Source organism: Phacochoerus africanus, chromosome 8, assembly GCF_016906955.1.
Source record: "Phacochoerus africanus isolate WHEZ1 chromosome 8, ROS_Pafr_v1, whole genome shotgun sequence".
In the NCBI taxonomy this organism is placed as follows: domain Eukaryota; kingdom Metazoa; phylum Chordata; class Mammalia; order Artiodactyla; family Suidae; genus Phacochoerus; species Phacochoerus africanus.
This window is the reverse complement of record NC_062551.1, coordinates 64,794,820-64,822,414: the sequence shown is the minus strand read 5'-3', so window position 1 is coordinate 64,822,414 and position 27,595 is coordinate 64,794,820. Positions and strand designations below refer to the sequence as shown.

Genomic DNA, 27,595 nt, shown 5'->3' with positions numbered 1-27,595 from the left:
CCTGGGAACATATTTAACCTAGAAAACTATTCGTTGCTTATCTGAAATTCAGTTTCGGTGCACTTTCTGCCTTTTATCTGGCAACCATAGCTGGAGAAGGTCGCAAGGCTTCCCATGTTGGAGCACCAGCGGCAATCCCGGGTGGGACGCACCGCTACGGCGCCTTTAAAGCTTGGTGGCGTGCCGGGGGTGGGGCGGAGAACTACAAGCCCCACAATGCTGCGCTTCATCCCTGATTTCTGATTGGCTGCGGTGCGTTTCCCGCTTTTCCATCACTTCCGGTCTCGAATTGGCGGTTGCGGCGGGCCGAGGCCGCGGGACTCCGCGGGCCCGGGATCCAGCGGCTGCCATGAACTTCTCGGAGGTGTTCAAGCTCTCCAACCTGCTCTGCAAGTTCTCCCCCGACGGCAAGTACCTGGTGAGAGGCCGCGGGGCTTGGGCCGAGGGCGGGCTCTCCGCGGGGAGGCGTGTGTCTACACCGGGAGCGAGGCCGCCGCGGGGCCTGGATGGAGGGAACTCGGGGGTTTGCCGGTCACTTGGGCAGGGGTCCCAGGCAGTGGTCCCGGGCAGGTGTTGCAGACAGGACCTGAGCAGGCGACCCGGCGAGCTGCCAGCGTCCCTGCACGTGGGTTTCTATCTGTTAAAGGCAGGTAAGAACAATGCTGTCTTGACACATTTGAGGGCACAGGAGCTATTAGTCTGTCATAGAAGCCAGCCCTGTTGGCTGTAACCTGGTGCAGCGGTGCAACTCATTGTTGGCACCTTTTCCAGCCCATTTCACCAGTCTCCACCGCACACCAGATGAATGATTCGGGTAACTCGCATTCTGTGCTCAGATAAAGAGAATTGTCTCCACTTCTGGGACTTGAGCTGCTCGTTCCCTGGGTGGCAGGTGGTTCTAACATCGCTGAGCTATCTTGTACATGAAATTTAAGTTTTGAAAATACCGGTATGACCAGTGTATAGCTTCAGAGTCCTGGGGAGGGGGGAGGCGTGGTGGGTGGGAGATAATTAGGACTGGAAAGACATGAAGACATCAGTGATGCTTCATAAAAAGTGTACTTAGTTTCATTAACTGTTAACATATGGCCCCATGACTTTTCTTCAATTTGAGCCTTATTTGCATTCCTTTTATCTGGGCCTTTGAGGATGTAATTCTCAAGTGACATATTTGCCTTTTTGTTTGTTTGGTTTTGGGGGGCTGCACCCACAGGGCCAGGGGTCAAATCAGAGCTGCAGCTGCTGGCCTACAGCACAATAACGCCAGATGCTAGCCGAGCCGTAACCCACACCGGATCCTTAACCCACAGAGTGAGGCCAGGGATCGAACCCATGTCCTCATGGAACTAGTCAGGTTCATTACCACTGAGCCACAATGGGAACTCCTCATATTTGCCTTCCTTATGGAGGTTTTATTCTAAATCACAGGACATGGCATTCAGTTCCAAAATACAAAATATCTCTAGCTTAAGTGGCACTCCAAAACCTTGGTGTGTTTTTCAAAGTACTCCTATGAATTAGTTTTTTAAAGGTCATTTGCAAAAATCTAGGTCAAGTATAAAAAGGAATTTTATATTTTTCTCATTTAACTTTGGTGCTTTTTTTGGTTTTTATCCTCCGATTAAACTCTTATGAGCGCTAGGTGGTCATGTGATCAGGACCATGCTCTTCAAAGCTCTACCCAGTGTGGAAAAAAGTTGGGCCTTGTTGCCACTTAAAAATTTTTTTTAGGAGTTCCGGTCGTGGCGCAGTGGTTAACGAATCTGACTAGGAACCATGAGGTTGCGGGTTCGATCCCTGCCCTTGCTCAGTGGGTCAAGGTTCCGGCGTTGCCGTGAGCTGTGGTGTAGGTTGCAGATGCAGCTCGGATCCTGCGTTGCTGTGGCTCTGGCGTAGGCTGGCAGCTATAGCTCCGATTCGACCCCTAGCCTGGGAACCTCCATGTGCCGCGGGAGCGGCCCAAGAAATGGCAAAAAGACAAAAAAAAAAAAAAATTTTTTTTAACTGAAATGTAGTTGATTTCCAATATTGTGTTAGTTTCAGGTGTCCAAAGTGAATCCCTTATACACACACGTATATATTCTTTTTTTCACATTCTCTTCCATCATAGATTATTACGAGATACTACGTATAGTTCCTCATGTTGCCATTTTTAATATCTTGCAACAGATCTGATACGGTTTTTCCAAATGTTGCTACAAACAGTCCATTTCATAAGGAATGTATTGTAGCTGAGCACAGCTTTCACAGCTGCCACATGGAAAAATGAGCACCGGACAGGTGTTTGCTCTAATCTGCAGTTACTCTCTCAGCCTCCTTTCTCCATGTGGGATCCGTGTAGCTTTTTTAACATGGAAGTTCCTCAGACAAAGACCCAATGATCTAGTTTGACCCTGGCAAGTGCAGAAATGAAGCAAGTAACAGTTAAAGCCAGTTCCTGATTTTTGAACGGAGATGGACCTGCTCTTAGCGGAGGAGTATACGCAGTCTCAGAAGTCGTTTGCTTGGAGGTGGCTGTTATTTAATACATAGGCGCATGAAGTAGCTGTCCGCAAGGGACCATCATTGCCACTTAGCACACAGTTAGGAACATGTTAATGCTGGCGTGTGAGAGACCCCTCCCTCCCTTACACTCACACGCCTGCCACTTCCGACACACCTGGCCACGGTCGTGGGTTTGCCCCCACGCCAAGCCGTTCACCTCCACACCGGCCAGGGGTCCTGCTCAGTCCTGACACCGTCTCGTCTGCCTGGAGAGCGCACCAGGTCCCCCAGGGTAGGAGCTCAGGCCCACAAGACTGCCCCGCCTTTCAGAGGCCAGTCAAAAGTCCAAGTTGTCACCTGTGCTTCTGACCCCTGGCTGTCGTTCAGAGGTTCCATTACTTTGCTAGAGTGACTCCCAGCCCTCAGAGGGCTTAGTGGTTGCGTAAAGGACATGAGGAAGGGACACAGACGAGCAGCCGGCTGAGGGGTAAGTAGGATGCACTCTGGAGGGTCCCAGGCGCGGGAGCTCCTGTGGAGTTGGAGCGTCTCCCTCCCTGCGTGGATGTGGTCACCCGCCCGGACGCTCTGAGCCCCATGTCCCTGGGATTTTACAGGGGCTTCATCATGCAGGTGTGAGCTGTCGCCAAAGAGAAGGGGAGGTGGGGCTGAAATTCCAAGCTCCTGATCCTGGCTTGGTCCTTCCTGAGACCAGCCCCAGCCAGAAGCCCACCTAGAGCCGCCTCCCTGGAACAGGGGTGCTCCATCACCCGGGAAATCCCGAGGGTCTTGGGAGCCCCGTGTGCATGTCCTCGTCCCTCAGCGAAGGCGAGTGAGCAGCTACGAAGCATCCTGCACCTGCAGAACTTAGGGAATGTCGGCCATTGAGCAGATGAGAGCTGTGGCCTCTGTGGTTCTCAACAGTGGCCGTGAGTCCTTCTCAGCCCTCACAGATGGCCCACAGGGGATAGCCGGAGCCAGTGTGGCTGTTCCCCAAGAGCTGCTTCCCGGTGTTGTTTACTGTTTTAGTGTTTGCCACGTGGTGTAGATGGGTAGAAAATGACTTGAGGGTTTTATTTTTATTTATTGTTTTGTCTTTTTAGGGCCACACCTGCAGCATATGGAGGTTCCCAGGCTAGGGGTCGAATCGGAGCTACGCCACAGCAACATGGGATCCGAGCCACGTCTGTGATATACACCACAGCTTTCAGCAATGCCGGATCCTCAGCCCGCTAGGTGAGGCCAGGGATTGAACCTGCAACCTCATTCGTTGCCGCGGAGCCACACTGGGACCTCCTCGAGGGTTTTAAATTAATGTTTTCTCCTGAGGTGGAACAGTTCTGGCACCTAGTTGGCATATTTCAGTTTTATCTTTTTATTAACTCATCTGTTGTTTAGAACAGGCTGTCAGCGTGGTAGGCACGAGACCATCTAGACAGAAAGCATTTGTGAGAGGAGGGTGGTGGGTGCCCCAGTCCCAAGGGCTCCATCCTCAGAGCCCGCACCCAGGCCCCCCTCCTTTCCAGGCCTCCTGCGTCCAGTACCGGTTGGTGGTTCGCGATGCCAGCACCCTTCAGATCCTCCAGCTGTACACGTGCCTGGACCAGATCCAGCACATCGAGTGGTCGGCCGACTCGCTCTTCATCCTGTGCGCCCTCTACAGGCGGGGGCTGGTGCAGGTGCGCCCTGCAGCCCCACGCCCCCAGTAGCGTCTCTCAAAATGATCCTAGTTCGCCCATTTTTAAATGTTTAAGGACTTTTAAAAAAACAAAAAAAACTGCTTCAGCATTCTGGGTTTGTGCCCGAGTTAGGTCTGTAGCAGGAAGCATTCAGACAGCAGCCCAGCAGCTCGCATACCGTGTGCTCAGCTGTCGACCTGGAACTGAGGTCCTGAATTCACCCCTCAAGCCACACCAAAGTGATGTCTCCGAGAAGGACTGGCCCTGGTCCCTCGGTGATGCGGTCCAGGGCCAGTCCTTCACACTGAGAGGTTTTGAGACCCCCCGTGTCTGTCCAGTCGTTTCTAAGCCTCACTGGTACCCATCTCTCTCTCCCATGGATCCAGGTGTGGTCTTTGGAGCAGCCGGACTGGCACTGCAAAATAGATGAGGGCTCTGCGGGGCTGGTGGCTTCCTGCTGGAGCCCAGACGGGCGGCACATCCTCAACACAACAGAGTTCCACGTGAGTGGAGCGCCCTGAGCTCCTGCCCCAACCGCGGAGGGCAGCCCCTTCCCCCAACTCCAGGATCGCTCGGAGAGGTGGTGTGGGTGATTTTGGGGAAAGACAAACGTCATGAGTTGTCAGAGCATCATAAGCCTGGAAGTGCTGTTGTATAATCTCTCTGCTCAGTTTTAATGAAAAAGAAAGATTTCCTTAAAAAACATCTAAAAGAGAAATTTTAAAAAAGGAGTTCCCATTGTGGCCCAGTGGGTTAAGGACTGATGTTGTCTCTCTGAGGATGCGGGTTTGATCCCTGGCCTCACTCAGTGGGTTAAAGATTTGGCATTGCTGTGACTATGGTATAGGTCTGGCAGCTGCAGCTTGAGTCACCCCCTAGCCTGGGAACGTACATATGCCTTAAGTGTGGCCCTAAAAAGAGAAGAGAAAAAGTCCGTCTTTACCAGCTGTGTCGAGGGCTCAGTTTCTTCACACCCGCAGGACCTTGTCTGGTTTTCATCCCACCCCCCTGCTGGCTGCAGGCCAGTGGAAGTTCCAGGGCTAGGGATTGAACCCTCACTGCAGCATGGACCCGAGCCCACCGCAGTGACAACACTGGATCTTTAACCCACTGCACCACAAAAGAACTCCAGCAGGTTCTTATAAACAGCAAGCAGTCTTTCCTTTTGGTGGAGTCTCATGGATCCATTTTTTTCTTTTACCATTCATGTACTTTTTTTTTTTGTCTTTTGAGCTTTTAGGGCCACACCCGCAGCATACAGAGGTTCCCAGGCTAGGGGCTCTAATTGGAGAGGTAGCCGCCAGCCTACGCCAGAGCCACAGCAATACCAGATCCGAGCCGCGTCTGCGACCTACACCACAGCTTACAGCAACACCGGATTCTTAACCCACTGAGCAAGGCCAGGGATCAAACCTGCGTCCTCGTGGAAACTAGTCAGATTCATTTCCACTGTGCCACAATGGGAACTCCTCCTGCAGTTTTTAAAGAGATGCCTATTTGAGAAAAGCTGTGTTCCAGCCTGTGTCCCCTTTTTTTGCAACTATGCCTGGTAAACAGCTTCATCCATGTCCAGGCTCTGGGGCGGCTGGGGGTGGCGGGTGCCCCCTCCTCTGCTCCTGCAGCTCCGTTCCCCTCCCTGACAGCCCTGCGCATGGCCACGGACATGCTTTTCAGAAACTCTAGTCAAGGCTGATCGTTCACCTTGAGGCTCCAAGGGGGTCTGGGGTGTTCAGGCAGGCACGCCAGGTAACTGGGGGTGTAGGCGGGGGCCCGGCATGCTCATAGCATTGGGGTGACAGTGCAGAGGCTTTGGGTCCTGAGTACAGGACTCTGTCCCCCGACACTTTCCCGGGTCCCTCGTTACCACGCCTTTTGGCCATTGTGCACCAGCCCTGGGACTCCCAGCCCCTGCGTGCGATGTGCCAGCAGTGGTTCCTCCAGAAATTCCTGCAGAGGCCAGGGTGTCAGCCCCTCACTGTCCTGGTGGCCTGAGACCAAGCCCTCCCCAACCCCCCAGCTGTCCAGGGAGGCAGAGCTGTTGACCCCCCATCTGCTTCAGGAGAGCATGCCGTACGGCTTCCCACCTAAGCGTGTTTCTGTGACGAAATGACGTGTTTAAACTTGGCTGAAAACGGTGACTAAAGCGCCCCCTTATCCAGGCGGTTGGGAGGGTGTGTGCCTTCCAAACTCCTTGGATGCTGAAAAGCGCCACCAGTGGGGACCTGTTCCATTGGCTGCTGCCTCCTCCACAGCCGTGCCTGTGATAAAGCTTGGGTATAAACCAGGCACGGGAGGAGGCCGCTGGCGGCGGCGGCAGTCAACTAGGAGCGACTGCGGCCTCTGAGGCCCTACCGCCCGCTGCACTTACCTCCTCGTGAGGATGTGAGATGATGAGACACCTGCCTGGTGAGCTGCGGGAGGAGCGGCGTTTGACGAGGTCTGGCCGGGGACGGCATCTTGGAGGGAGGGTGGGGGCTCCACTGCAGGGGATCTTGCGCCGTTGGCTGTGACAGAGTTCACGGTGGGGATCGGCTGGGCTGGCGCCTTAGGCACACGCTCTCAGTGTGCTGCTCAGAACTGCATGCAGTCACACACTTGTGGATTATTTCTGGAATTTTCCATTCAATGTTTTCAGACCGCAGTTGACTGTGAGCAACTGCAGGTTGTATCTTGGAATGCAAACGCGCTTATATTTAACTTTGTGTCTCTGAGATAATATTGTTACACTGTCATTGAGTAAACCAAACACCGAGTGTTGCAGTTAACACTGGGTCTGCCGAGGCCATCTTGCTCAGGTTTATGATTTGCAACCGTCTTTCCCCTCATGCTAAATACACGCTGTTTGCTCTCTCTCCCCCTTTCCCTGGGCAGCTGCGGATAACTGTCTGGTCCTTATGCACGAAGTCTGTGTCCTACATCAAATACCCTAAAGCTTGTCAGCAGGGTGAGTTGGTCAGAGCTACTCAGCAGCTGTTTCTCTGTAGCTGTTGGGGGGGGCGGTGTTGGGGACCTTTTCAAATTTCAAACGTAGGCAGAAGCAGCCTCTGCGCTGTCGACACATCACCAGCCTTTTTCTCCACCCCCCCCGGGGTTATTTTAAAGCACATCCCAGCCCCCTAGTGCCTTACCAGTAGGTAGCCCACCGGTGGCTCCCCTGCTCTGTGATCTCAGCAACTGAAGAGCATTTGCTTAAAGGACCTCAAAGAAGGAGGTTACACGAGGCCCGTTACATGCTCCAGAACAGGCGTTGAGACCCTTCCGTTCACGTCATCACGGGACCCCCGCCTCTCACACCCGATTCTCAGCCAAGCCCTCCGCTGACCTCACTGAGCTCTCATGGGGAAGGACATCGCAGGCGAGGGACCAGAGGCCTGAGTCCTCCGAGCCAGCTGGGGAACGCCCCTTGGCGGGTTTGGCTGGACCCGGAGCCGCTTGCGGGCCCCACGCTTGAATCACAAAACTGCCTTGCGGTTTACAAACAGAAGGAAGCGTTACGAACGCAGATGCTTTTCGTTTCTCCTCCTGCCGTGAGCAGTCTGAAACTCACATGTGATTGAGATGCAACTGTACGTTTACCTTTGATTTTTGTAGTTTGAATGTTAGTGCCTCCAGGTGACACACACTTCCTGGTGGACATGACGTCTATATCTTTTAGATGTTCTTTTTTCTTCTTTTTTGGCTGCCCCGCAGCGTATGGAGCTCCCGGGCCAGGGATCTATGGCTCAGATCCGAGCCGTAGTTTTGACTTAAGCCACAGCTGTGGCAACACTGGATCCTCCAACCCAGTGCAGCAGGTCAGGGATCAAACCTGCGTCCCTGCAGAGACGCTGCTGATCCCATTGCTACACAGCAGGAACTCCCTCTAGGTACTGTTTTGATCTGAGAGGTATGAAATGTGACCAGACAGTACTGTCTGACGTTGCAGCCAGATTCTTCTCTTGAATTTACTGCTTCTAGATTTAAATTCAGAAGTAAGAATAGGAAAAGTCGTGGCAAGCCTCTTTGACCCAGCTGAGTTTCCTGCGGTTTGTTTTCTAAGACCATGACATGCTGGGGTTCCCCGGGACGTAGTGGCCGCTCTCACAGGTCCCGTCCAGAGAGGTGGGCGCAAGGGCACAGGGACCCCTGGGGTGGCCACCTTCCCCTTCTCACTCCGACCCCAGTGTCTTTGCTGCACGCGGGCTGCTTCCTGACCCCGGCCTGTTCACCCTTTTCGGCAGGAATAACCTTTACCAGGGACGGCCGCTACCTGGCCTTGGCGGAGAGACGGGACTGCAGGGACCACGTGAGCATCTTTGTCTGCAGCGACTGGCAGCTCCTGCGGGTGAGGGTACCCCACAGGGACCAGGCGACGGGGTGGGGGGTATGGTCCTTAAATGGAGAGATGTGAGCCCATGTTTCCAAAGACGGGGCACTGCCTGTAACCATGTGACACACCTTTACAGGGCTTGCTAGACCGTGCACGCCTGGGCGTGTCAACTGGAGTTGGTTAAATGGTCTTTGTTACGTGGTCATGCCAGCACTTTACCACTGGCCAGAGGCCTGAGCCGGGCAGGCGGCCACTGGACACAGACACAGGGGGCTGAGCTGAGTGTCCAGGGCGGATCTTGTCTGAGCTGCTCTCATAGGCGTGGGGCTCGTCCTGGCCGGGAGAAGGCGGGTGGCCTGAGGCTGTGATGCGCTGGCTGCCAGCTGCAGGAGCAGCCCGGCCTGGAGCCTCCCAGCACAGGCAGGATTTCACAGCAGGAGGCCGTAGCTGTCCCTTGCTCGATGAGGAAATTAAATGCTAAGTGTGTCAGCACATCAGTTAGAAAGCAAATGTGCGCACATTTGTTTAAGGAAATTATTTCCAATTCCACCTGTTTCTCCTCCATCACCTTGGAAGCACTTTGAGACGGACACACAGGACCTGGCGGGGATCGAGTGGGCCCCCAACGGATGCGTGCTGGCGGCCTGGGACACCTGCCTGGAGGTGCGCAGCAACTCGGAGGCCCTCCCTGTTGTCAGCGCCTTTGCCTGTATTTCCTTCCGTGCTCCGGACGCTGGGGCGTTCTCTCCGTCTCCCCCGGACGTTGCGCTCCAGAGCAGGTCCTCAGCCTGACAGCCCCGACTCCCCTTTTCCACAACGTGACCGCTTCGCTTCTCGAGTTAGGGCCTCCCACCCCCACTTCCCGCTGCGCTGGCCCTGCTCCGATGTCCCCGAGTCTCCCCGACCCACGCGGCTGCATCTTACCTGCCCGGCTCAGTGACGCGCACCATGTCTCCGACAGTACAAGATCCTGCTCTACTCCCTGGACGGCCGGCTGCTGTCCACCTATTGCGCCTACGAGTGGTCCCTGGGCATCAAGTCGGTGGCTTGGAGCCCCAGCAGTCAGTTCCTGGCAGTCGGGAGCTACGACGGAAAGGTGGGAGGCGGCCCGAGGGGCGAAGCCCTCGGCTGCAGCGGCGGCGGCTCTGAGCGCAGATCCCTCCCCAGGTGCGTGTTCTCAACCACGTGACATGGAAGCTGCTCGCAGAGCTGGGGCATCCTGCGGCCGTCAGCAGCCCTAGCACAGTAAGTCCCAGTGGGCTTTGTTTCTCCTGTCCCTGCCCCCCCAGCTGCTGGGACCAGCTCTTGCTCCGCCCGGGCCTCCTGCCCACAGGCGCCAGGCCTCTGCTGGGCTGTGCCCTGTGCTCTGGGCTGGTGGGCAGAGAGCAGGCAGAGCCCTGGCCCCGTGGAGTCTGGGCCAGGGCGGGGGCAGCGGGCCGTCTTCCTGCGTGGGTAGGGGCCCAGGACAAATCCCCGAGGGCATGATTTGGGGACCAGGGGAGCCAGTCAGGTGGTAGAAACAGGAGGTCCCATTCTGCAGGCGCTGGCCAGGGTGCTGGGGGGCAGCAGGGATGGGGACAGACACCTGATGGGCAGGTGAGGGGCCTGCGTAGAGCCGGGGGAGGAGGCGAGTTGCTGGGCTTGCGGGGTCTGGGCTCTGGTGCTGGGGGGGGCTGGGGCAGGACTTGCGGGCAGCCAGGTTTGCCGTGGCCCTTTCCACCCCCACGGCCGCTTGCCCTTCCTGTCAGGCCTCCTCCCTGGCCCACTGGTCCCCAGACTCCACTGAAATGCAGGCGCTAGCACAGCACATGGGCGGGACCAGCTGGCGAGCGACCAGGAGGGTGCGGGCCAGCGTCCTGGCCCGCAGTGGCAGCCGCATGTCCTGCTGCTCGTCTCTCTTCCAGGTGGTGTACAGGGAGGCAGAGAAGAGCCCGCCGCTGGCGCTGGGCCGCCTGGCCTTCCCTCCACCCAGAGCCCCGGCCAGTCCCCGGGCCTCCACAGAGAGCAAATGTGAGCAGCGCGGTCCAGCAGGCGCCACCACGGTTTTCTTCCCCCTCCCCCTCCCCCTCCCCTCCCCCTTCCCTCTCCCTCCCCCCTCCCTCCCCTCCCCTCCCCCTCTGCCATCAATGAGTCCTCTTGGTCCAGGCCGACCTCAGATGTTCCTCTTGTTTTCAAAGCTCTTCCTTTCCCGTGATACCTGTAGTCCCCGTCTCTTGGCCATGAACCTGCAGGCCACCTGGGAATCCAAATGGGGGGGTGCTTTTTTAACGAACAGTGCCATTGTCTGGGTGAGCCTGGGTCGGGGGCACAGAGGTCGATACCCGGCTCAGGAGGAGCGAAAGGCTGCGTCTGGGGCCGGGGTCGCTCGTGGGCCAGTGCACAGTGGGTGTCATCAGGGCGGCAGAGGAGCGATAGGTCCTCCCGAGCCTTGGCCAGCTTCCCGCAGAGCCTGTTTTCGGGAAGACCCTGGCCTGCCCCACTGTCAGCGCCTGCCTCACCCTGCGGGGGTCGAGGCCCCTCTCCCTCACCGCCGGGAGGCTCAGGGCACGTGCTCCCTTTTGGCGCCCAGATGAGATCGCCGCGGTGCCGGCCTCCCTCCGGACTCTGAAACCCACGACAGACAGAGCCAACCCGAGGATGGGCATCGGGGCCCTGGCCTTCAGTCCGGACAACTACTTCCTGGCCACGAGGAGCGGTCAGTGGCCCGTCCCACGGGTGTCGTGTTTCCTCCGGGCCCAGGCTGAGATTCAGACAGTCTGAAAGGAAAGTCAGCTCAGGGCCTCCCACCTGCAGCTTCCGCCCGTCCTGCCCACGGAGCAGCAGCCGCTCAGCCGCCTGTGTGTCTGGTGATGAGCAGGGCCCCGGGCTGACAGGCGTGTGAGCCAAGTCCCCGGAGTGGGACTGTCGGGGTGGCGTGGGTGCTGGACAGGAGCGGGTGGTGAGCGGAGGCCTGGCCCTGTTCCTTCCCCAGACAGCATCCCAAGCGCCGTCTGGATCTGGGACGTCCGGAAGCTGAGGCTCTTCGTGGTGCTGGAGCAGCTGTCGGCTGTGCGCTCCTTCCGGTGGGACCCGCGGCAGCCCCGGCTGGCCATCTGCACAGGGGGCAGCCAGGTGTACCTGTGGTCGCCGGCAGGCTGCATGTCAGTGCAGGTGCCCGGGGAAGGTGAGTGTGGGCGGAGACGGTCCAGCAGCCCCGGCCTCAGCAGAAGACACTGTAAACCTCGGGGCCACCCTGCAGCTGCTGGACACGGGCCGCTGCCCTGAGCTTCCCAGGCTGGGAGCCCGCCCCTTGGACTTGGGGGCTCTGGCTGGGGTCCCCCGGAGCCCTGGCCTCTCTTGCTCTAACCTCTGGCCACCTGTTCGTCTCCAGGCGACTTTCAGGTGCTCTCCCTGTGCTGGCACCCGAGCAGGGACTCCCTGGCTCTCCTCAGCAAGGACCACTTCTGCCTGTGCTTCCTGGAGGCTGAGGAGGGGGTCGGCACAGCCCTCGGGCAGCAGGACGACCACACATAGAGGCTGGGCGCGAATGGGCCCTGTGGCTCCTATCGGCCACGGGAAAGGAACGGAGCTTCTGGGGCAAGTTCCCCTCCCGGACAGGCCAGAGGAAATGGTTTGCTTTTATTTTTCTAGAGCAAGGCATTTTTGTAAATAGGTGTGGCATGCAACTGTAATTTTTGTTATTTAAAGTAAATATTTGCTAATTCATACAATGGTTAGTGCTCGCTTTCTTGATTTAGGTCAGTGTTAAGTTGGGGGGCACTGTTTTAGGGAGTAACTGCCCTAAGCAGCCCGTCCCTCCCACAGAACCCTGTTGTGCTTGGAGCCTGTCAGGAGCAGGCTCTCTGTGGGCACAGCCTGGGGGTGTGCGGGGTCCATTCCGGAGCATGGGATGGGTGCCCTGGCAGCCGGAGTGCTGGTGAGGCTGCTGGCGGGTGAGGAACTAGAGTTTGACTCCCTGGGTGCAGGCTGGGCTGTGTGTCCTGCTCCCTGGTGCCCAGGACGAGTTGTGCCAGGCGGTCACGTGGAAGCCTCACAGTGCCCACAGCAAGCGGACAAGGGTTCAGGACCCGTGCAGATGAGCTCACGCCCGTCTCATTTAACTGGCAGCTTCCTTGATCGCTGCCCCATTTTAATGACTAGAAAAGGAACACCACCCACTTGCTCCTAAACATCTTCACTGTGAGACCAAAGCCAAGGCTCAGGACCCAGGCGGGGCCGAGGGACAGCCTCTCATCTGGACGGGTCACAGCCCCACTGACCACAGCTCCACCAGTCACGGGTGAGGCCGAAGCAGCCGGGAGCCAGTCCTCAAACCATCAACCCACAGTCTGGTCAGGCCGCTCAGCCATGGCTGGGCAGGGGTGGCGAGCTGACCATGGGCTCGTGTCCGCGTCGCAGCGGGAGCTGAGGCAGCGGTCTCAGTGGCTTCCGCTTTGAAGGTGTTCTTTAAAAGCAAAGCGAGTGATTCCCTCTCAAGATACAAACGTGACAGCACAAACTTACACGAAGCTGTCAAAACCGTGTGCAAAGAACTCAGCAACGTGACTTCTGCAAACTACTCACGTTCTGCGAAGCTTTTTGGGTGTGGGAAAGATGCCTTACGTATTAACAGTGTGGATTGATTTTAAGAAAAGCACAACTTTAGGTCAAACATTTACGCAAAAACAAATGTTCTTCAGGAGCTGCCACCGCAGACGGTCTCTTATGGAGCCCGCCGTGCTGGCTTCTTTCATATCAGCTTTAAGAAGATGGATGAAATCTCCAAATACAAAATCTGACACCAGCTGTAAACATACTTGCAATACAGGCACTGGGGCTCAGGCAGCCCCTGGACGCAGCGCTCTGCACGGCTGCCGCTGCTGCTGCCTGGGACTTTCGAGGGGAATCACAGCGTTTATTATTAATGCGCTGGGGCGGGGGCGGGAGGGACCACGGGAAGCCGGGTGGAGAGGGCAGGAGCAACGCAACAACGGAGCAAACCGGTTCTAGGAAACGGATACGGGCCAGGAGGTGACAGCTCGATTCCTTCTGCGATGTCTGCAGCTCATGTTACCCGAGGCCCAGGAATACCATTCACTCGTCACGCCAACCGCGCCCAGACCCGAGGGGTGAGGGGCATGGGAGCAGCCGCAGGCCGGACCGCGCCCTCCCCAGTCCCATCAGCCCGGTGTCTAGAAGCCGATTCTGCCTCTGGTCATGGAGTAGCCCAGCTTGGCCTCGTTGCTAATGAAGGACATGAGCCCCACGTAGGTCTCGATGAGGAGCGGGCGCTCCAGGACCAGCACGCCCCCGGCCTGGCCCGGCCAAGGGCTCTCCTTCTGGGCCTTTTTGATGGCCTGGATTAACAGTGCTTTGAAGTCTTCCAGCTGTAAAGAGAAAAGATGGAGCCGGATCGGAGGACACAGGTGAGGCGGAGCCCATGTTTGCATCCCAGCCCCAGGCCAGCTGCCTTCCCAGCCACGGCCCGGCGGCCCGCCTCCTCAGCGTGGTGCTCTAGAAATACCAGATCTCACCTCTGCGCTCACTGGTGACGGCCGGACTCACGGACTCGCTCTGCTGGTCTGAGGGGCTTTGCCCCAGTGACCTGACGCACCCTCCTGCCACCCACTCAGGCCAGGGACACAGTCTGCGAGTGCTGCCAGTCCTGGATCCAGCTCTCGCCACCCCAGGGCCTCCTCTCCTGTGGAGCCTAAACTACCAGCTCTGGGACCAGCCACACAGGGTCCGCTGCCGTGACCCCAATTCTGGGCCCTTCTCCAGGACAATCGCAGCCACAAAGGGACCATCATGCAGCTCCATGACCAGCAGCTATTAACCACACAGGGCAATTTAAACATAAGTTGACTACAGTTTTTAAACAAAGTTTTTTTCTCAGTTTAGCCACAGTTCAGATGTTCAACAGCCACACGTGGCCACCATCCTGAGCAGGCCTAGAGGTTCCTGTTAGCACTGGGCGGTGCCACTGCTGCCCCCTGCCGTCTTACCTGGCACAGAGAGGCCGTCTTCTCATCCACACCGGCCATCGGGTGCTCCGTGAACGTGGTGTAGGGCACGCTGGTGGACCAGGGGTTCCATCTGCTTATGAAGGAAGGCCGGCTCTGCTTGTCCCACTGGATGCGAACCCCAACACCTTCTCGCCTGCCAAGTCAGAGAAAGAGATCAGGCTTCACACGACAGGCCACGGAGCCCCCACCACACCTGCTTCGTCATGGGCATGAGAGTAGAAGGCTGTGCCACCAGCAAAGATGAGACTGTGACATTTCCCAACAGAGCAGGACCCCTGGGCTTGGGCAGGGATGGCGTGTCCAGTAACGAAAGCATCCAGCATTTTTACCCATCACCAGCTGACCCCACTGTCCCAGCTAAACTGAAGTTAATACCTACACAACAAAGTTGAACAGGTAGTGGGCTGACTAAACAAGTGATAGTTTTATTACTTTAAGTCCCTTTTTCTGACCGTCTTGCTGTTGTTTAAAAATTTTAGCTCAGCTTCCTGAATTCCCTATCTAAATCTCTGCCTCAAAACTCTAACATCTACTGTTTAATGCAATTGAGTTTACTAACGTCTCAGTTCCTCATGCTTCAGAAAACTCCCCTAAGATATGAAAATCAGCTCTTGAAAGTTGGCCATTAAAGGTTTCCACATTTAACCTTTCGTAACCTCTGTAAATTAAACTGGTGGCTTTTTCCTTTAAAAGGTAACCAAAGCAGGACTTGATGTGACAGATACAGTCCTTTTCTGACCAGAGATAAAATGCTGAATTTGACTCTTATCTGGTGATGTTCACATGAGGTCTAGGTCAGCATACCTCAAATTCATTTTTTTTTTTTGGTCTTTCGTCTTTTGTCCTTTTTTAGGGCTGCACCCGCAGCATATGTAGGTTCCCTGGCTAGGGGTCGAATTGGAGCTGTTGCTGCCGGCCTACGCTGGAGCCACAGCAACGCCAGATCCAAGCCTCGTCTGCGACCTACACGACAGCTCACACAACGCTGGATCCTGAACCCACTGAGCGAGGCCAGGGATCGAACCCACAACCTCCTGGTTCCTAGTCGGATTCGTTTCTGCTGGGCCACGATGAGAACTCCCAATTCACCTTCTACAAGCCTAGTAGCTGTCCCTTGGCCAGGATTCCTCCTAATGTGCAAAAATCGTTTGTCTCTGTTCTGAGCAGCTCTATTGGTTTTGAAGCAGAGGCTTTTATGTTTCCGCAATCACGGCAGACACAAGACCTCCACGGGGGGCTGGTTTTCCCAGGGCTGACTAGGAGCCCTGGTGCCGGGCTTACTTGTTGAGCGATTTCGGCGGAAACTGGAATTCTCCGTAGGAAATGGTGTCCACCGCGCTCAGGGCTACCCTGACCACCTGCTGGCACTGCAGGCTGATGAAGTCGTACTTGCAGATGAGCAGCGACTGGTCGGTGATGAGCACCAGCCTCTCCTTCTCGTTGTTCCAATGATCGACCCTGCGGGCGGCAGCGGTCACCTCGGCGCCTCTTGGCGCACGGGTCCCGGGCCCCTCCCTCCCTCCCCAGCGCGCGCCCCCTTACTCGGTCAGCAGCCACACCCCCTGGATGTCGCCGTCCTCCACCGGCCGGACGACCACGCGGATCTCCTCCACCGCCTGCTCGATGGTACCGGGCTGCGGGTGGGGGCGAAGGTCAGAGGTCAGCCCGCCCGGCCCCGGCCCCGCTCGCCTCGGCCCCGGGCCCCGCCCGCCCCCGCCTCACCCGGAATACGAAGTACTCCTTGACGCGGGCGCGACGCGTGGGATCGTGGATGCTGAGCGGCCACAGCGTCTGTCGCAGCGGCGTACCCACCCCCGGCCGCCCGCCACCGCCGCCGCCGCCACTGCCGCCACCGCCCGGCCCGACCTCCTCGCCGGCCGCCAGCAGCGCGGTGGGGCTCGTGCCTGCCGAGTCCACCGAGTCCCGCAGTTGCAGCATCGCTGCGCCCGCCGCCGAGCTACCCGGGACAGGACCCGACGCAGCAGCCGTCAGCGCCACCTCCTCCCCCTCCCCCGCCCGGCTCCGGGCCCCGCCCCGGGCCCGCCCCTCGAGATGCTGCGCCGCGATTGGCTCCGCCTGACCAGTCCTGCCTCGGGCCCTGCCCCCGCAGGCCTTCGCGATTGGCTCTTCCTCAGCTGTCTCTCGCGATTGGTCCCGCCAGCCGCCTTTCACAATCGCTCGCGCCCCTCGCCGCGCAGGAAGTGCATGCCGCGCGCACGCCCACTTCCTGTTTACGCGTGGGGGCGGGGGAAGGGCGGGGCCGAGGCCGGTTGCCAAGGCAACGCGGAGGTTTAGCGGGGAGGGGCCGTCAGGAGACTGGCGTTGCTACCCCAGGAAACCCTGTTGCCCGTCCCTCCCGGCGCGGCGGGCGGCGGGGGACGTCCTGAGTCCCCGACCTCCGGCCCGGCGTCCACGCCACTCTGTTCAATTTTGGCTGAAGTGCAGCGGACATGCGGCAAGGGACCCCAGGGCCTGCCCAGAGTGACAGCCCCCTGGACGTGTCCCCCACCAGAACTGACGAACTCTCTGGACGCGCCCCCGCCATGGGTGACCGCTTCCTGGACCCGCCCCCACTCACGCTGAGGGTGACCGACCCCTGGACGCAACCCCCACAGTGGATGACCACCTCTCTGAATGCGCCCCCCGCCCAGAGTGACCACCCCCTGGACTAGATCCTCGTGCGTGGTGCTGTCCGCCTTCGCAAGGGCAGCGCCCGTTTAGGGGACTGAAGGAGCGGCCCGAGGGGCAGAGCATTTTGCTGCGCGCCTCCGCCTTTCTGACCGCGGGTACATGGATGCAGCAGCAGAGACACGGGCCCAGCGCTATGCCAGGTGCAGGAATACGCACCCCACCTAGGAAGCAGAGCCCCTTCCAAAAGGGGCACTGAGGCACACGGCCTGGTCACCTCGTCAAGGGCAGAGCCTGGATTCACTGTGGCCGCCCTTGCACTTGTCTTCTGGGTGCTAGAGTTGGATCTATTCTTGCCCTGAGTGACCTTCCCTGCAGCTAGCATGACCCTGGGCATCTGCCATCCCTGCCAGGGTCCTCAGCTCCCCCGTCTTGGCATCTCATCCTCCTTGCCCGTCTCAGGGAAACCCCAGGGCTGTGCATCTGTGACAGTGTATAGCGCGTCTCAAGTGTCAGCACCTGTGATGATGGAGTCGGCTTCCCAGCCCCTCTAGTCCTGCCACCCCAAAGGGCTTCTTGGCCCCATGCTGTATCCATCCTCCAATGCTCAGTTCAGACCGCGCTCCGCTGGAGATGTTGTCATTAACTACCACTCACTGCTGCTTCTTGGCTGTTTCATGTCATGGTCCGCTCCGTGCATGTGTGTTCTGTGTGTAATTACCGTGTGTGCCGGGTTGTGTGTGTGTGTGTGTGTGTGTGTATGTGTATGTGTGCATGTGTCTGTTAGATTTCCAGGAGTGAGCTCCTTCCACGTGGCTGTGCTTTGGGGGTTATAACCCTTTCCTAGAGCTGTGACTATCACAGAGCCCAGGGTTCTTGTGTATGTGCTCTTGAGTGTGTGCCACCGACGAAGGGACAGGTTTGAAGGGTTCTGGTGGGGAACCTGAGGCCACACAGCTGCCGCGGCCACACCAAGCAGCCAAGGCCTCCTGGCTTATGCGGACTCAGGTGCCCTCCTGGTCTGTGAGCCATTCCACAGTGGCCGGCCTTCCTTTTCAGGACGCCCTCTGAGGGAGGGCACAGGCAGCGGTCATTTTCCTGGGCCGGCCTGCCCCCAGGGGCCCAGCCTGCTCTGGGGCTGAGCTCCCGCTCGTCTGTACGTGGCTGTGCTGACACTGAACCCAGCTGGCCTCCTGCTCCCCTTTCCACGTCTGGGGAGCAGGAATGCTGAAACCTGGCTCCCAGGCTGTGTGAGGCGCACATGAGCTCACAGGTGCCTCTAGAGTGGCCACCTGACCTGGCTCTCAGTGCCCCTGGCCCTGGGGGCTCTGTGGGTGTCTGTGGAGTGGGGGATGGGAGTGAGGCTGGAGAAAAGGGACAAGGGCCCGATGACTGACTCCCGCTCCTGGAGGAAGCGGGGGACCAGATCCTGGAGCCCAGGGGTCAGGGTTAGCTCAGGGATGGGTGGAGAGAGCCGAAGTGAGTGTGGGGGTGTGGCGGAGGGGGGGCACTGAGGAGTTCTGGGACACCTGCTTTCTTCAGTGGAGGTGGGGGGTTTGGACCCGGGGGTTTGTGTTTAGTTGGTTTGGAAGAGCAGCAATGAGCAGGGAGGGACCACAGGGCTACCAGGAGGCCTCAGGCAGGTCCGCAGTGGAGCCTTCCACACGGCAGCTGGCGGGAGAGGGAGAGACCAGTAGGTGGACTGGTCTAGACTGGGGGCTTGCTGGGTGGCTGTGGTCAAAGGCATGGGGGGAGTGGAGGCCAGGCTCCTGGGCGGGAGTTTCCGCCAAGCACCGCAAGGGGTCAGAGGTGTCGCTCCACTCATGAGCCAAGAGGCTAGCCTGCCACGGTTTCAGGGACGCTGGCAGAAGACAGGCGGAGGCCCTGGGTCAGCAACAAAGGACTGTTAGTTACAGAGAAGCAATGTCCAGAGTGTCAGCATGGACGCGGGGGCGACCCTGGGGACCCGCGAGCCAGCTTGGTCCTCCCCACCTCAAGGTTGCTCGCACAAGCCTGAGCAGGGCCCCCAGGAAAGGCAGCCAGGGCCCTTCCTCCTGCTGGGCACGCCGTGTGCAGGAGTGTCTCCCAGTGTGGCCAGCCAGGTGCACTTTGGATCCAGTTCCTGGTCTGGCAGAGATAGCAGCCACGCTGGCAGGGACCATGGACAGGGGGCAGGAGCTGGGGGAGGTCTCTGAGAGGATGTGACCGCCGGCTGGACCCAGGCAGACCATTTACAAAGACAAGAAACTGTGTGAAACAGGAATTCCCGTCTTGGCTCAGTGGTTATCGAATCCAACTAGGAACCATGAGGTTGCAGGTTCAATCCCTGGCCTTGCTTAGTGGGTTAAGGATCTGGCATTGCCGTGCGCTGTGGTGTGGGTCGCAGATGTGGCTCAGATCCCGCATTGCTGTGGCTGTGGTGTAGGCTGGCGGCTACAGCTCCAATTCGACCCCTAGCCTGGGAACCTCCACATGCCATGGCTGTGGCCCTAGAAAAGGCAAAAAGACAAACAAACAAACAAAAAAAACGGTATGTAATAGGAATACAAAAGAGTTGTATTTGAGCCCAACTGAGGACTGTGGCCCAGGAAACAGCCTCTCAGGTGACAGTGGAACTGCTCCTAAGAAGCAGGGTTTTCAGCTTGGTTCTATGTCTGTCAGAGCAAAGACCATCAGGCAAGTCAGGGAAGCCATCCTTCCGGGCTTCGAAAGACCAGAGCAGCACGTGCGCAGAGTCAGACCGGCCGTGGCTCCTGGGAAGCGGGTCTGATTCCGGAAGGTGCCCCAGTGCCGGCGTCCCAGGAAGGGAGGCGTCTTGAATGTGGACATTCTTTTTTTTTTCTTTTTTTCTTTTTGCCATTTCTTGAGCCACTCCCGCGGAATATGGAGGTTCCCAGGCTAGGGGTCTAATCGGAGCTGTAGCCACCAGCCTACGCCAGAGCCACAGCAACGCAGGATCCGAGCCACGTCTGCAACCTACACCACAGCTCACGGCAACACCGGATCGTTAATCCACTGAGCAAGGGCAGGGACCGAACCCGCAACCTCATGGTTCCTAGTCGGATTCGTTAACCACTGTGCCACGACGGGAACTCTGAATGTGGACATTCTTCTGGTCACTGTGCCCTTTTCTCCAATAACTAAAGCAGATGGACCATGTATGTTTCATTGGCCACAAACAGGTCATTCTGGTCAGCCCCACATCCAAGCTAATGCGTGGATAAGCCAGGGACGGCCCAGACCTCAGTGTGGAAACATCCCTTCATTGGAGCCTCCCACAGGGCCCGTCCTGCCCACCTGCCCTGGATGGGAGCTGTTCTCGGAGTGAGGTGTCATTGAGGCCACCTGGACGGTCACGTGGCTGAGCCCGCCAGGGGCTGAGCATGACCTTTTAAGGTCCGGTGGGCAGGTACAAGACCGTCCTGGGGAGCAAGTTCCCTGCTCATCAGCCTGCCCCCTGCCCACCTGGAGCACCACCTTTTCCTCTGGGTCTCTCGCTGCCCTCCGTGTATGCAGCTGGTTTTTGAGCCAACAGGATGCAGGGAGGGAGAGGGCGGCCTGGATGTCTGGATGCCATGCGTGGGTGCTGGACTCAGAGGAGTCACAGAGCAAGCACGTTCTGCATAGCGACGAGGACCGAGCTGCTCTTAGGGCTGAGTGCCCGGGGTGTGGTGCAGGACTCTGGGTGAGCAGGTCCAGGACCAGTCAGACGGACGGGCCCTGAGGTTGCAGGATGCTGACCCAGGGCCTGAGCCCTTTGGGGATGTGGGGGGCTGGTGGCCTGCAGACCTGCAGCTCACAGTTGGCAGAGGGAGCAGGAGGGTCTGCTTGATGGCGAACAGCACTGGGTGTCTTACTGTCTCCCCGGCCGCCATCCCAAAGCACCGCAGACACGGAGGCTCAAACATCAGGAATCTATCCTCGCCTCTGGAGGCCTAAGGGCCAGGTCAAGGCATGCGCAGGGCTGCACTCCCCTGAGACCTGCAGGGGAGACCTTCTCCTGCCTCCCTCAGCCTCCTGCGCTGCCGGCAGCCTCGTGGTCCTGGGCTTGGGGCCACATTATCCCAACCTGCCTCTGTCTTCACGAGGCCGTCCTCTCTCTCTGACCCTCTCTCCTCTTTCAGGTGGGTTTCGGGCCCACCTGAGGCCCTTATCTCAACCCTGTGACATCTGCAAAGACCCCGCCACCAAACAAGGCTATGTTCATAGATTCTCAATCAAGGGCGTGCCTTGGGGGGCACAGTTCTCCCTGAAAGAGATGGGGTACACGTGCAAACGCTGAGGGGGCGCAGGTGGTCCTTGGCGCTCTCCCCGCACGCACGTTGTGGTGAAGGGAACCTGGCTTCTGCAGGTCCAGCTGTGGCGGCCCCTGAGCTGGGACCCCCTGAGTTGCAGTGCTTCTTTCCTGGGGCTTTTGAAAGGCTGCTCCAGTTCTCACCACCAGGTGGCAGAATCGTCCACACGGGCCTTCAAACCGGAGCGCGGAGCAGCTTGCGGGGGAGCACCTGCGGGGAGAGGGCGCATTTAAGGGCGAGACAAAGATTATCTTCGCTAACTGCAGGGCAGGCAGGAGGATGTGAGGTCCCAGCGGAGAAGCTGAGTTCTTTTCAATTTCCAGAGGCTGTGGGTGAGCGTTTTACCAGATCCACGGATCCCACCTTGACATCTGCCTCTGATGGAGTGAGGGATGGAGGAGCCAGGCGCCAGGCACCAGCCAAAGGGAGCCCCAAGGGCGGGACCTCAGAGATGCGGGGGCTCGGGGTGCAGAGCCGAGAGACTATTCACCTTCCAGACTCACCTCGCAGAGGACGGCTGCCTTCTGGGCGCAGCCTCTCCCTCCCACAGGGAGCCAGCCGGGGACTCAGCCATCCCAGGACAGCACTTGGTGGCTGTGGTGTCCTCAGGGACCATCTGAGAACAGGCATGTGGTGTAACGTAGAGACCACCCTGACTTTTGACTTTGGTGGGTCTCTTTTGACAAAGAAACCCCCCTCCCAGCAGACGGTGGGGGTGGGGGCCTTGGGAGAAGAGCTTCCAGACCTCCGGGCTTTAAGGAACAAGAGCAGGCTATGGGGATGAGGGATGCAAGGCTGAGCTGTTCCCATGGTAACTCCCGTCACACTCTGCCCTGGACCCGACGGTCTCTTTCTGCCCCCATGTGCCGCCCACCTCACTGGGCCCAGGTGCCCCCAGTGCCCTGTCACCGCCAGCGGGAGCCGCAGTCCCAGTGAAACGGTGGGACTGGGGGAAGGTCTGGCCACCTGGAAGTACTTCTCTTGGGTGAGCAGTTTCAAGGGGACGCCAGGGGACATCAGATTGGGTTTGTGGCCAGGGGGCTTTGGAGAGGACATTGCCTGGGATGGGGGGTGTCTGTCCTGGTTCAGGTCAGCATGGCAGTCAAGGGTGCAAGACGGGGGACGCATGTTGCCTTGTTTCCAAGAAACACAAGGGCGGCACCATGGAAAGTGTGTCCAGCAGCAAAGCCCTACGCGGCTCCCAGACTCGACTTCTGGGGGGACCTCTTTCTGTCCTGAGGGTGATGCTGCTGAGACGCCGGGTGGGAGGGCCCTCTGCCCCCCCACCCCATGCACATCCACCTCCTCTCTGGGCCCAGCAGGCTGGCACTGGTCCACCGTGTCACAACTCGTCCAAGTGTCCTGTACCTGCTGAGAAATGCCCACGGGCGGGGTGGTTGGACCCACAGAAGCCTGCTCTTTCCAGTTCTGGAGGCCGGAAGCCTGGGATGACATTGTGGGCAGGCGGGCTCCCTCCAGGGCTCCGGGGAGCATCTGTCCTCTGTCCCGGCTTCTCTCCCTGCTGCCAGTGAGATCACGGCCAGTCTCCGGCAGCCCTTGGCTATGGGCACTTCCCTCCCTTCCTGCCTCTGTGGCCACATGGCTGCTCCCGTGTCTCCATGTGTCTCAAATCTTTTCCTCTTGTCAAGACACCTGCTGTTGGGTAGAGGCCCACCCCAAGTCCGGGGCGACTTCACCCCCACATCCTTAGCTTTGCGATGTCTGCAGAGACCCTTTTTGCAACTCTGGTCGCATCGCAGGTCCCGAGGCGGTGGGGGGGTGGGTGGCAGCTGGGACTTAGAAAGACAACTTTTGGGAGACAGTTCCACCCCATACGCTGCAGTACCCAGCACCTGGCAGGGGCACAAGAGGGGGTGTTTTCTGCTCTCAGGGCGGGCAGGGTCTGTAACCCCTTCTTGGTGCTGCCCCCAGGGAAGGGAGGGAGGGCTGCAGGGGGCACGGGCCAGGCCTGTCCGTCCCTGAGCAGGAGTTGCACTTGCTGACCAGCCTAACCAGCACATCGGATCAGGGGCATGGGGGGAACTGGCTTCAGGGGTGACGCTCTGCTCTCCCGGGTTCACCCCACGGACGGAGGCACAGAGAGGCACTTGGCCTCATCCAGGGTCGCACAGCAGGTCAGCAGAGGGGACCCAACCCCCGCATCTGCTCTGGAATCTCCGTCCACCCACCCCTCTCCGCCGCGTGCCATGTCTGCGTGGACGGCTCCTTTGATGTCAGTTTCTCTTTAGGGTCAAGTCAGGAGTTTTAGAGATGGAGTCCAGAACCAGAGCCTGAGGCCTCCCCGTCCAGCTGGCAGAGCATCTGGTGTAGACTCAGGACTTCCCCTGGGGGCTTCTACATGCTGTGGGCTTGGCCAAAGAAAAAAAGTTGTTTGAGTTAAATCCACTTATAAAGGTGTATTAAAGACAAATACATTGTTTTGTTACTTGTGACAAATGTAAAATCTAAGCACCCCCTCCTGTGGCATGGTGGTTGCTTGTGCAGAACACACTAGAATTTAAAGGTCAGATGCCTGGGGAGTTCCTGTCATGGCTCAGTGGTTAACAAATCCGACTAGGAACCATGAGGTTGTAGGTTCAATTCCCGGCCTTGCTCAGTGGGTTAAGGATCTGGTGTTGCCGTGAGCTGTGGTGTAGGTTGCAGACGCGGCTCAGATCCCGTGTTGCCGTGGCTCTGGCGTAGGCCGGCAGCTGAAGCTCTGATTTGACCCCTAGCCTGGGAACCTCTATATGCCGCAGGAGCAGCCCTAGAAAAGGCAAAAAGACCAGGAAAAAAAAAAAAAGGTCAGATGCTTGATAGATCCCATATCCCAGGGCTCAGGCTGGGGAGGAGCAGGTGGGGGTGCCAGGGGACCATGAGGGGCAGCAGACACTTCTCCTGGGCCGGGGTGTGTTCGAGGGAGGTTTTGCTTGGAGAGGTGACCTCTGTGCTGTGGGGCATTTGTCCTCACCCGAGCCTGAGCCCTCTCAGGCATGGGGGGGTGTGGCAGGGGGGCCTGTCACCCTAGTTCTGCCTGCCTACCTGTCACCTGCTTTAGGATCACCCACCTGAAGGATGAACTTGTTGCTGGGGACAGCGGGCTGGGTGGAGGTTGATAACTGTGAGGCTGCTAATACTGTTTCTGCGTTTCCAAACTGGGGGGAGGCTGGAATGTGTGCACAGGTCTTTTTTTTTTTTTTTGCCTTTTTTAGGGCCGCACCCGCAGCCTATGGAGGTTATGGAGGTTCCCAGGCTAGGGGTCGAATCAGAGCTATAGCCGCCAGCCTACAGGATCTGAGCCATGTCTGCAACCTACACCACAGCTCACAACACCAGATGCTTAACCCACCGAGCGAGGCCTGGGACCGAATCAGAAACCTCACAGTTCCTAGTCAGATTCGTTTCTGCTGTGCCACAGTGGGAACTTCCCCATCCTTTTTTAAAAATGAGCAAAATAGCTTATTTTTATGTTACTTTTCTTAGAGACGGCCCCCCATTTTATGTGGTTTAGGCCCCGCCAAACCTGGATCTCCACCCCCCCCCCAGCAGCCTCCATTCTATCCCTTGGAATCTGCCCAAATTCTTTCTTTCTTCTTCCAAGTCTGGAGAATGTTCTGAAAGGGATGCAGCCCCTCAGCCCAGGTGGGGGTCCGGGTGGGAGTCCCTGGAGAAGCTGGTGAGCATTTCAGGGTACCCCTCACTCACTGGCACCCATTCAGTGCCAAGTGCAGCTCTGGACTGAAGGGGGTCAGGTCAGGTGCAAAGATGAGCAGCGGGTGGGGAGCTCTGTGGTGGAGGGGGGGGGACGCGAACCCAGGGCAGGCCCATGCTCACGGGCACTCACGCAGGCTCTCTTAAGGCGTGCTCTTGGGAGACCAGGCCTGGGGGAGCCCAGGAGGACCCGGGCCTGGCCAGGGGCCCAGGGGCAAGATCGAGCTGGGGAACACACAGGTTCAAGTGGGCATCATTCCGAAACCCCTGGGGTTTCAGAAGGCAGTGGAATCACCCTGCTGTGGACTGGATTGTTCCTGCACGTTCAGACGCCCTACCCCCAGTGTGACTGTATTTGGAGATGGGCCTTTAAGGAGGTGACCAAGGTTTAAGGAGGTCCTAAGGGGGGGGGGAGCCTGACCCTACAGGTAGATCCGGTGCCTCCTAAGAGGAGGAGGCCCCAGAGCTGCTGGGCCTGCTCCATTCCCAGCCCACCCGCGGCCCCCTCCCTTACGCAGCAGGAGGCAGCCTCTGCGGGCCAGGAAGAGGTCTCCCAGGATCCCCAGTCAGCGTCTTGCCCTTGAATGCTGGCTCCAGAACTGTGAGAAGCGAATGTCTGGCGTTTGTTGACTGGGACGCCCCCTGAGGGGCCATCAGACTTGCCGGACCTCCGTCTGCTGTTCGGGGTCCAGAGCTTTTTCTAGATTTACAGGCAGCCGGTAGGAGCTTAAGGGAAGGTTCCCAGGGTCGGACCGCGGTGTTCAGGTCCCAGATCTGCAGACTCGGGGAAGCTGGTTGCCCTCCGACCTCAGGTCCCCATCTGTGCTGCAGGGTGGCAGCAGGGCCGGCCTGACCGAGACCCTCCCCCGCACCCCCCGCAGTAGGATGACGGGGTCTGGAGTCCGGCGTCGGCGTCGCGGAGGACTGCCTTTGCACGGGGAGGGGCGTGATCTCTGGTGCCCCGCCCCTTTGTCACTTGGGTCGCACGGGACCTGGGACTTTCAGTCTGAGGGGAGCGGGGTGCGTGAACGGGCAGCTGGGGGTGAGGACCCAACTGCGGCTGTGGTTGGTGTTGGGCGCGGAGGAGGGGCCGGGCTGGGGGTGGAGAGTCTGGGAGGGACCTGCTGTGGGCCCGGGTCGGCCCGGGGGCGTGTCGGGGCTGTGGGCGGGGTCTGGGCCGGGCCCGGGTTCAGCTGTGGGCGGAGTCGGAGCAGGGGGCGTGGCGGAGGCGGGCCGGCCTCTGCCGCGCGGGGCTCGGCGCGCACTGGGCTCCCCGCGCAGGGGCGGGTGTCTGGCGGGTCGCCCCCAAACGCGCAGGACTCCGCGCTGGCCGAACCTTCCGCACCTGCTGCCACCTCGGGCTTGGCAGGACCCCGCGCGGCACCTGTGGCTGCGCCCCGTGCGCTCCCCGGGCCATGGCGCACGTGGAGGCGGCGGCTCCGAGGGCCCGCCTGGGCGGCCTGTGAGCAGGGGACCGGAGGAGGGACCCGGCGCGGCGCCGCGGGCAAGATGCCTTTCCTTCCGGAGGCGGGGGCGGCGGGGCGAGCGGTGGCCCTGGCCCTGGTGCTGCTGCTCCCCGCCGTGCCAGCGGGCGCCGGCGCCCGGCTCCGCCTGCAGCCCAACATGTGAGTAATGGGAGCGGGAGGGCTGGCGCGACGTCCGGAGCCTCGGAGCCCTGGCGGCTCTTTCCCCCGGGGCCCCGAGAACAGGGGGCTCTTTGCCTTAACTGGGAGGGGGAAATGGAGAGCAGGGTCGCGCTTGGGTCTGGGTGCGCTTCCGTGGCAGGGCCACCCTGCTGCCCCCCTTCCTCTGCTCCTCTGCCTTAACTCCGCGTCGTGGGTTTGCACAGGGAGGCGGCATCTGCCCTCGGCGGAGGTGAGGGAATCTGGGCAGGTCTGGCGGGGGAGCTTGGAGACGGCAGAAAGGAAGCAGCCCGTGCCCACTTCCTTCCTTCCATCCAAAGCCTGTCTCCCGGGGCCTGGGGGCCTGTGCGCAGACCCAGGCTGCTTGCACTTGTTTGGGGCAGGGAGATAGAAGGAATTCAGCCCCAGAATGGGCAGGAAGAGAGGGTCAAGAGAGGCCTTTAGTCTTGAAAGTTGATTCCCCAACGGGCAGTTTAGCGGTCTCTCTTAAACAGCAAATTGATCCTTGTGTTGGTCTCAGAAGAAAACTGGTGCGAAGTGAGCCCTTCTGGAGGAGGAGGGGCCGGGGAGAGCTTGCCGGCAGGGTGCTGAGCCAGGGCCTGCAGAGCTGGGAAAGGCTGCAGGGGGGGCTGCAGGGGGGCAGCAAGGGGCCCAGGCCGGGTTGGAGTTTCCTCTGCAGGGCCCCCCCAGAGGGCTCGGTGCACCTGGCTGTACAGGCGGAAAGGACAGGCCTCCAGCACAGCTGGGGAGGGGGCAAGCCCACGCCCCCAGGGCCTCACCCTGGGTCTTGCTTTACTCCAAGAAGGAGGGTTTCCTTGTGGCCTTTTGGAAGGAGCGCGGTCTG

At 59.0% G+C, this 27,595-nt stretch overlaps 3 protein-coding genes across 6 annotated transcripts in view; 2 read left to right on the top strand and 1 right to left on the bottom strand.

Annotated features, from left to right (window-relative positions):
- The first annotated feature begins 95 nt into the window (after window positions 1-95).
- WRAP73 (WD repeat containing, antisense to TP73) lies at window positions 96-12,174 on the top strand. 3 transcript variants are annotated; one of them, XM_047791189.1, is made up of 12 exons: window positions 101-418; window positions 4,008-4,160; window positions 4,547-4,663; window positions 7,032-7,104; window positions 8,381-8,484; window positions 9,046-9,132; window positions 9,431-9,565; window positions 9,637-9,714; window positions 10,374-10,479; window positions 11,039-11,164; window positions 11,441-11,632; window positions 11,840-12,174. In XM_047791189.1, exons 1-12 carry the CDS (start codon window positions 350-352, stop codon window positions 11,980-11,982), a joined length of 1,383 nt encoding a protein of 460 aa, XP_047647145.1. In that variant the 5' UTR covers window positions 101-349; the 3' UTR covers window positions 11,983-12,174. The 3 variants fall into 3 exon arrangements, with proteins under 3 accessions (XP_047647146.1, XP_047647147.1, XP_047647145.1); XM_047791190.1 differs by lacking the exon at window positions 9,046-9,132 and having other exon boundaries at window positions 96-418; XM_047791191.1 differs by lacking the exon at window positions 4,008-4,160 and having other exon boundaries at window positions 99-418.
- Window positions 12,175-12,561: 387 nt separating this feature from the next.
- Window positions 12,562-16,493, bottom strand: TPRG1L (tumor protein p63 regulated 1 like). Of its 2 annotated transcripts, none has more exons than XM_047791194.1 (5): window positions 16,341-16,493; window positions 16,017-16,108; window positions 15,756-15,932; window positions 14,454-14,607; window positions 12,562-13,835 (listed from the first exon to the last, which is right to left on the bottom strand). In XM_047791194.1, exons 1-5 carry the CDS (start codon window positions 16,410-16,412, stop codon window positions 13,641-13,643), a joined length of 690 nt encoding a protein of 229 aa, XP_047647150.1. In that variant the 5' UTR covers window positions 16,413-16,493; the 3' UTR covers window positions 12,562-13,640. The 2 variants fall into 2 exon arrangements, with proteins under 2 accessions (XP_047647150.1, XP_047647149.1); XM_047791193.1 differs by having other exon boundaries at window positions 16,197-16,492.
- A 6,067-nt stretch (window positions 16,494-22,560) lies between these two features.
- Window positions 22,561-27,595, top strand: part of MEGF6 (multiple EGF like domains 6) — an 89,279-nt gene continuing 84,244 nt past the window's right edge. Inside the window, exons 1-2 of the mRNA XM_047791424.1 lie at window positions 22,561-22,659; window positions 25,940-26,733. Coding sequence (XP_047647380.1) covers window positions 22,561-22,659; window positions 25,940-26,733 — 893 coding nt within the window. The remainder of the gene's footprint in view (window positions 22,660-25,939; window positions 26,734-27,595) is intronic.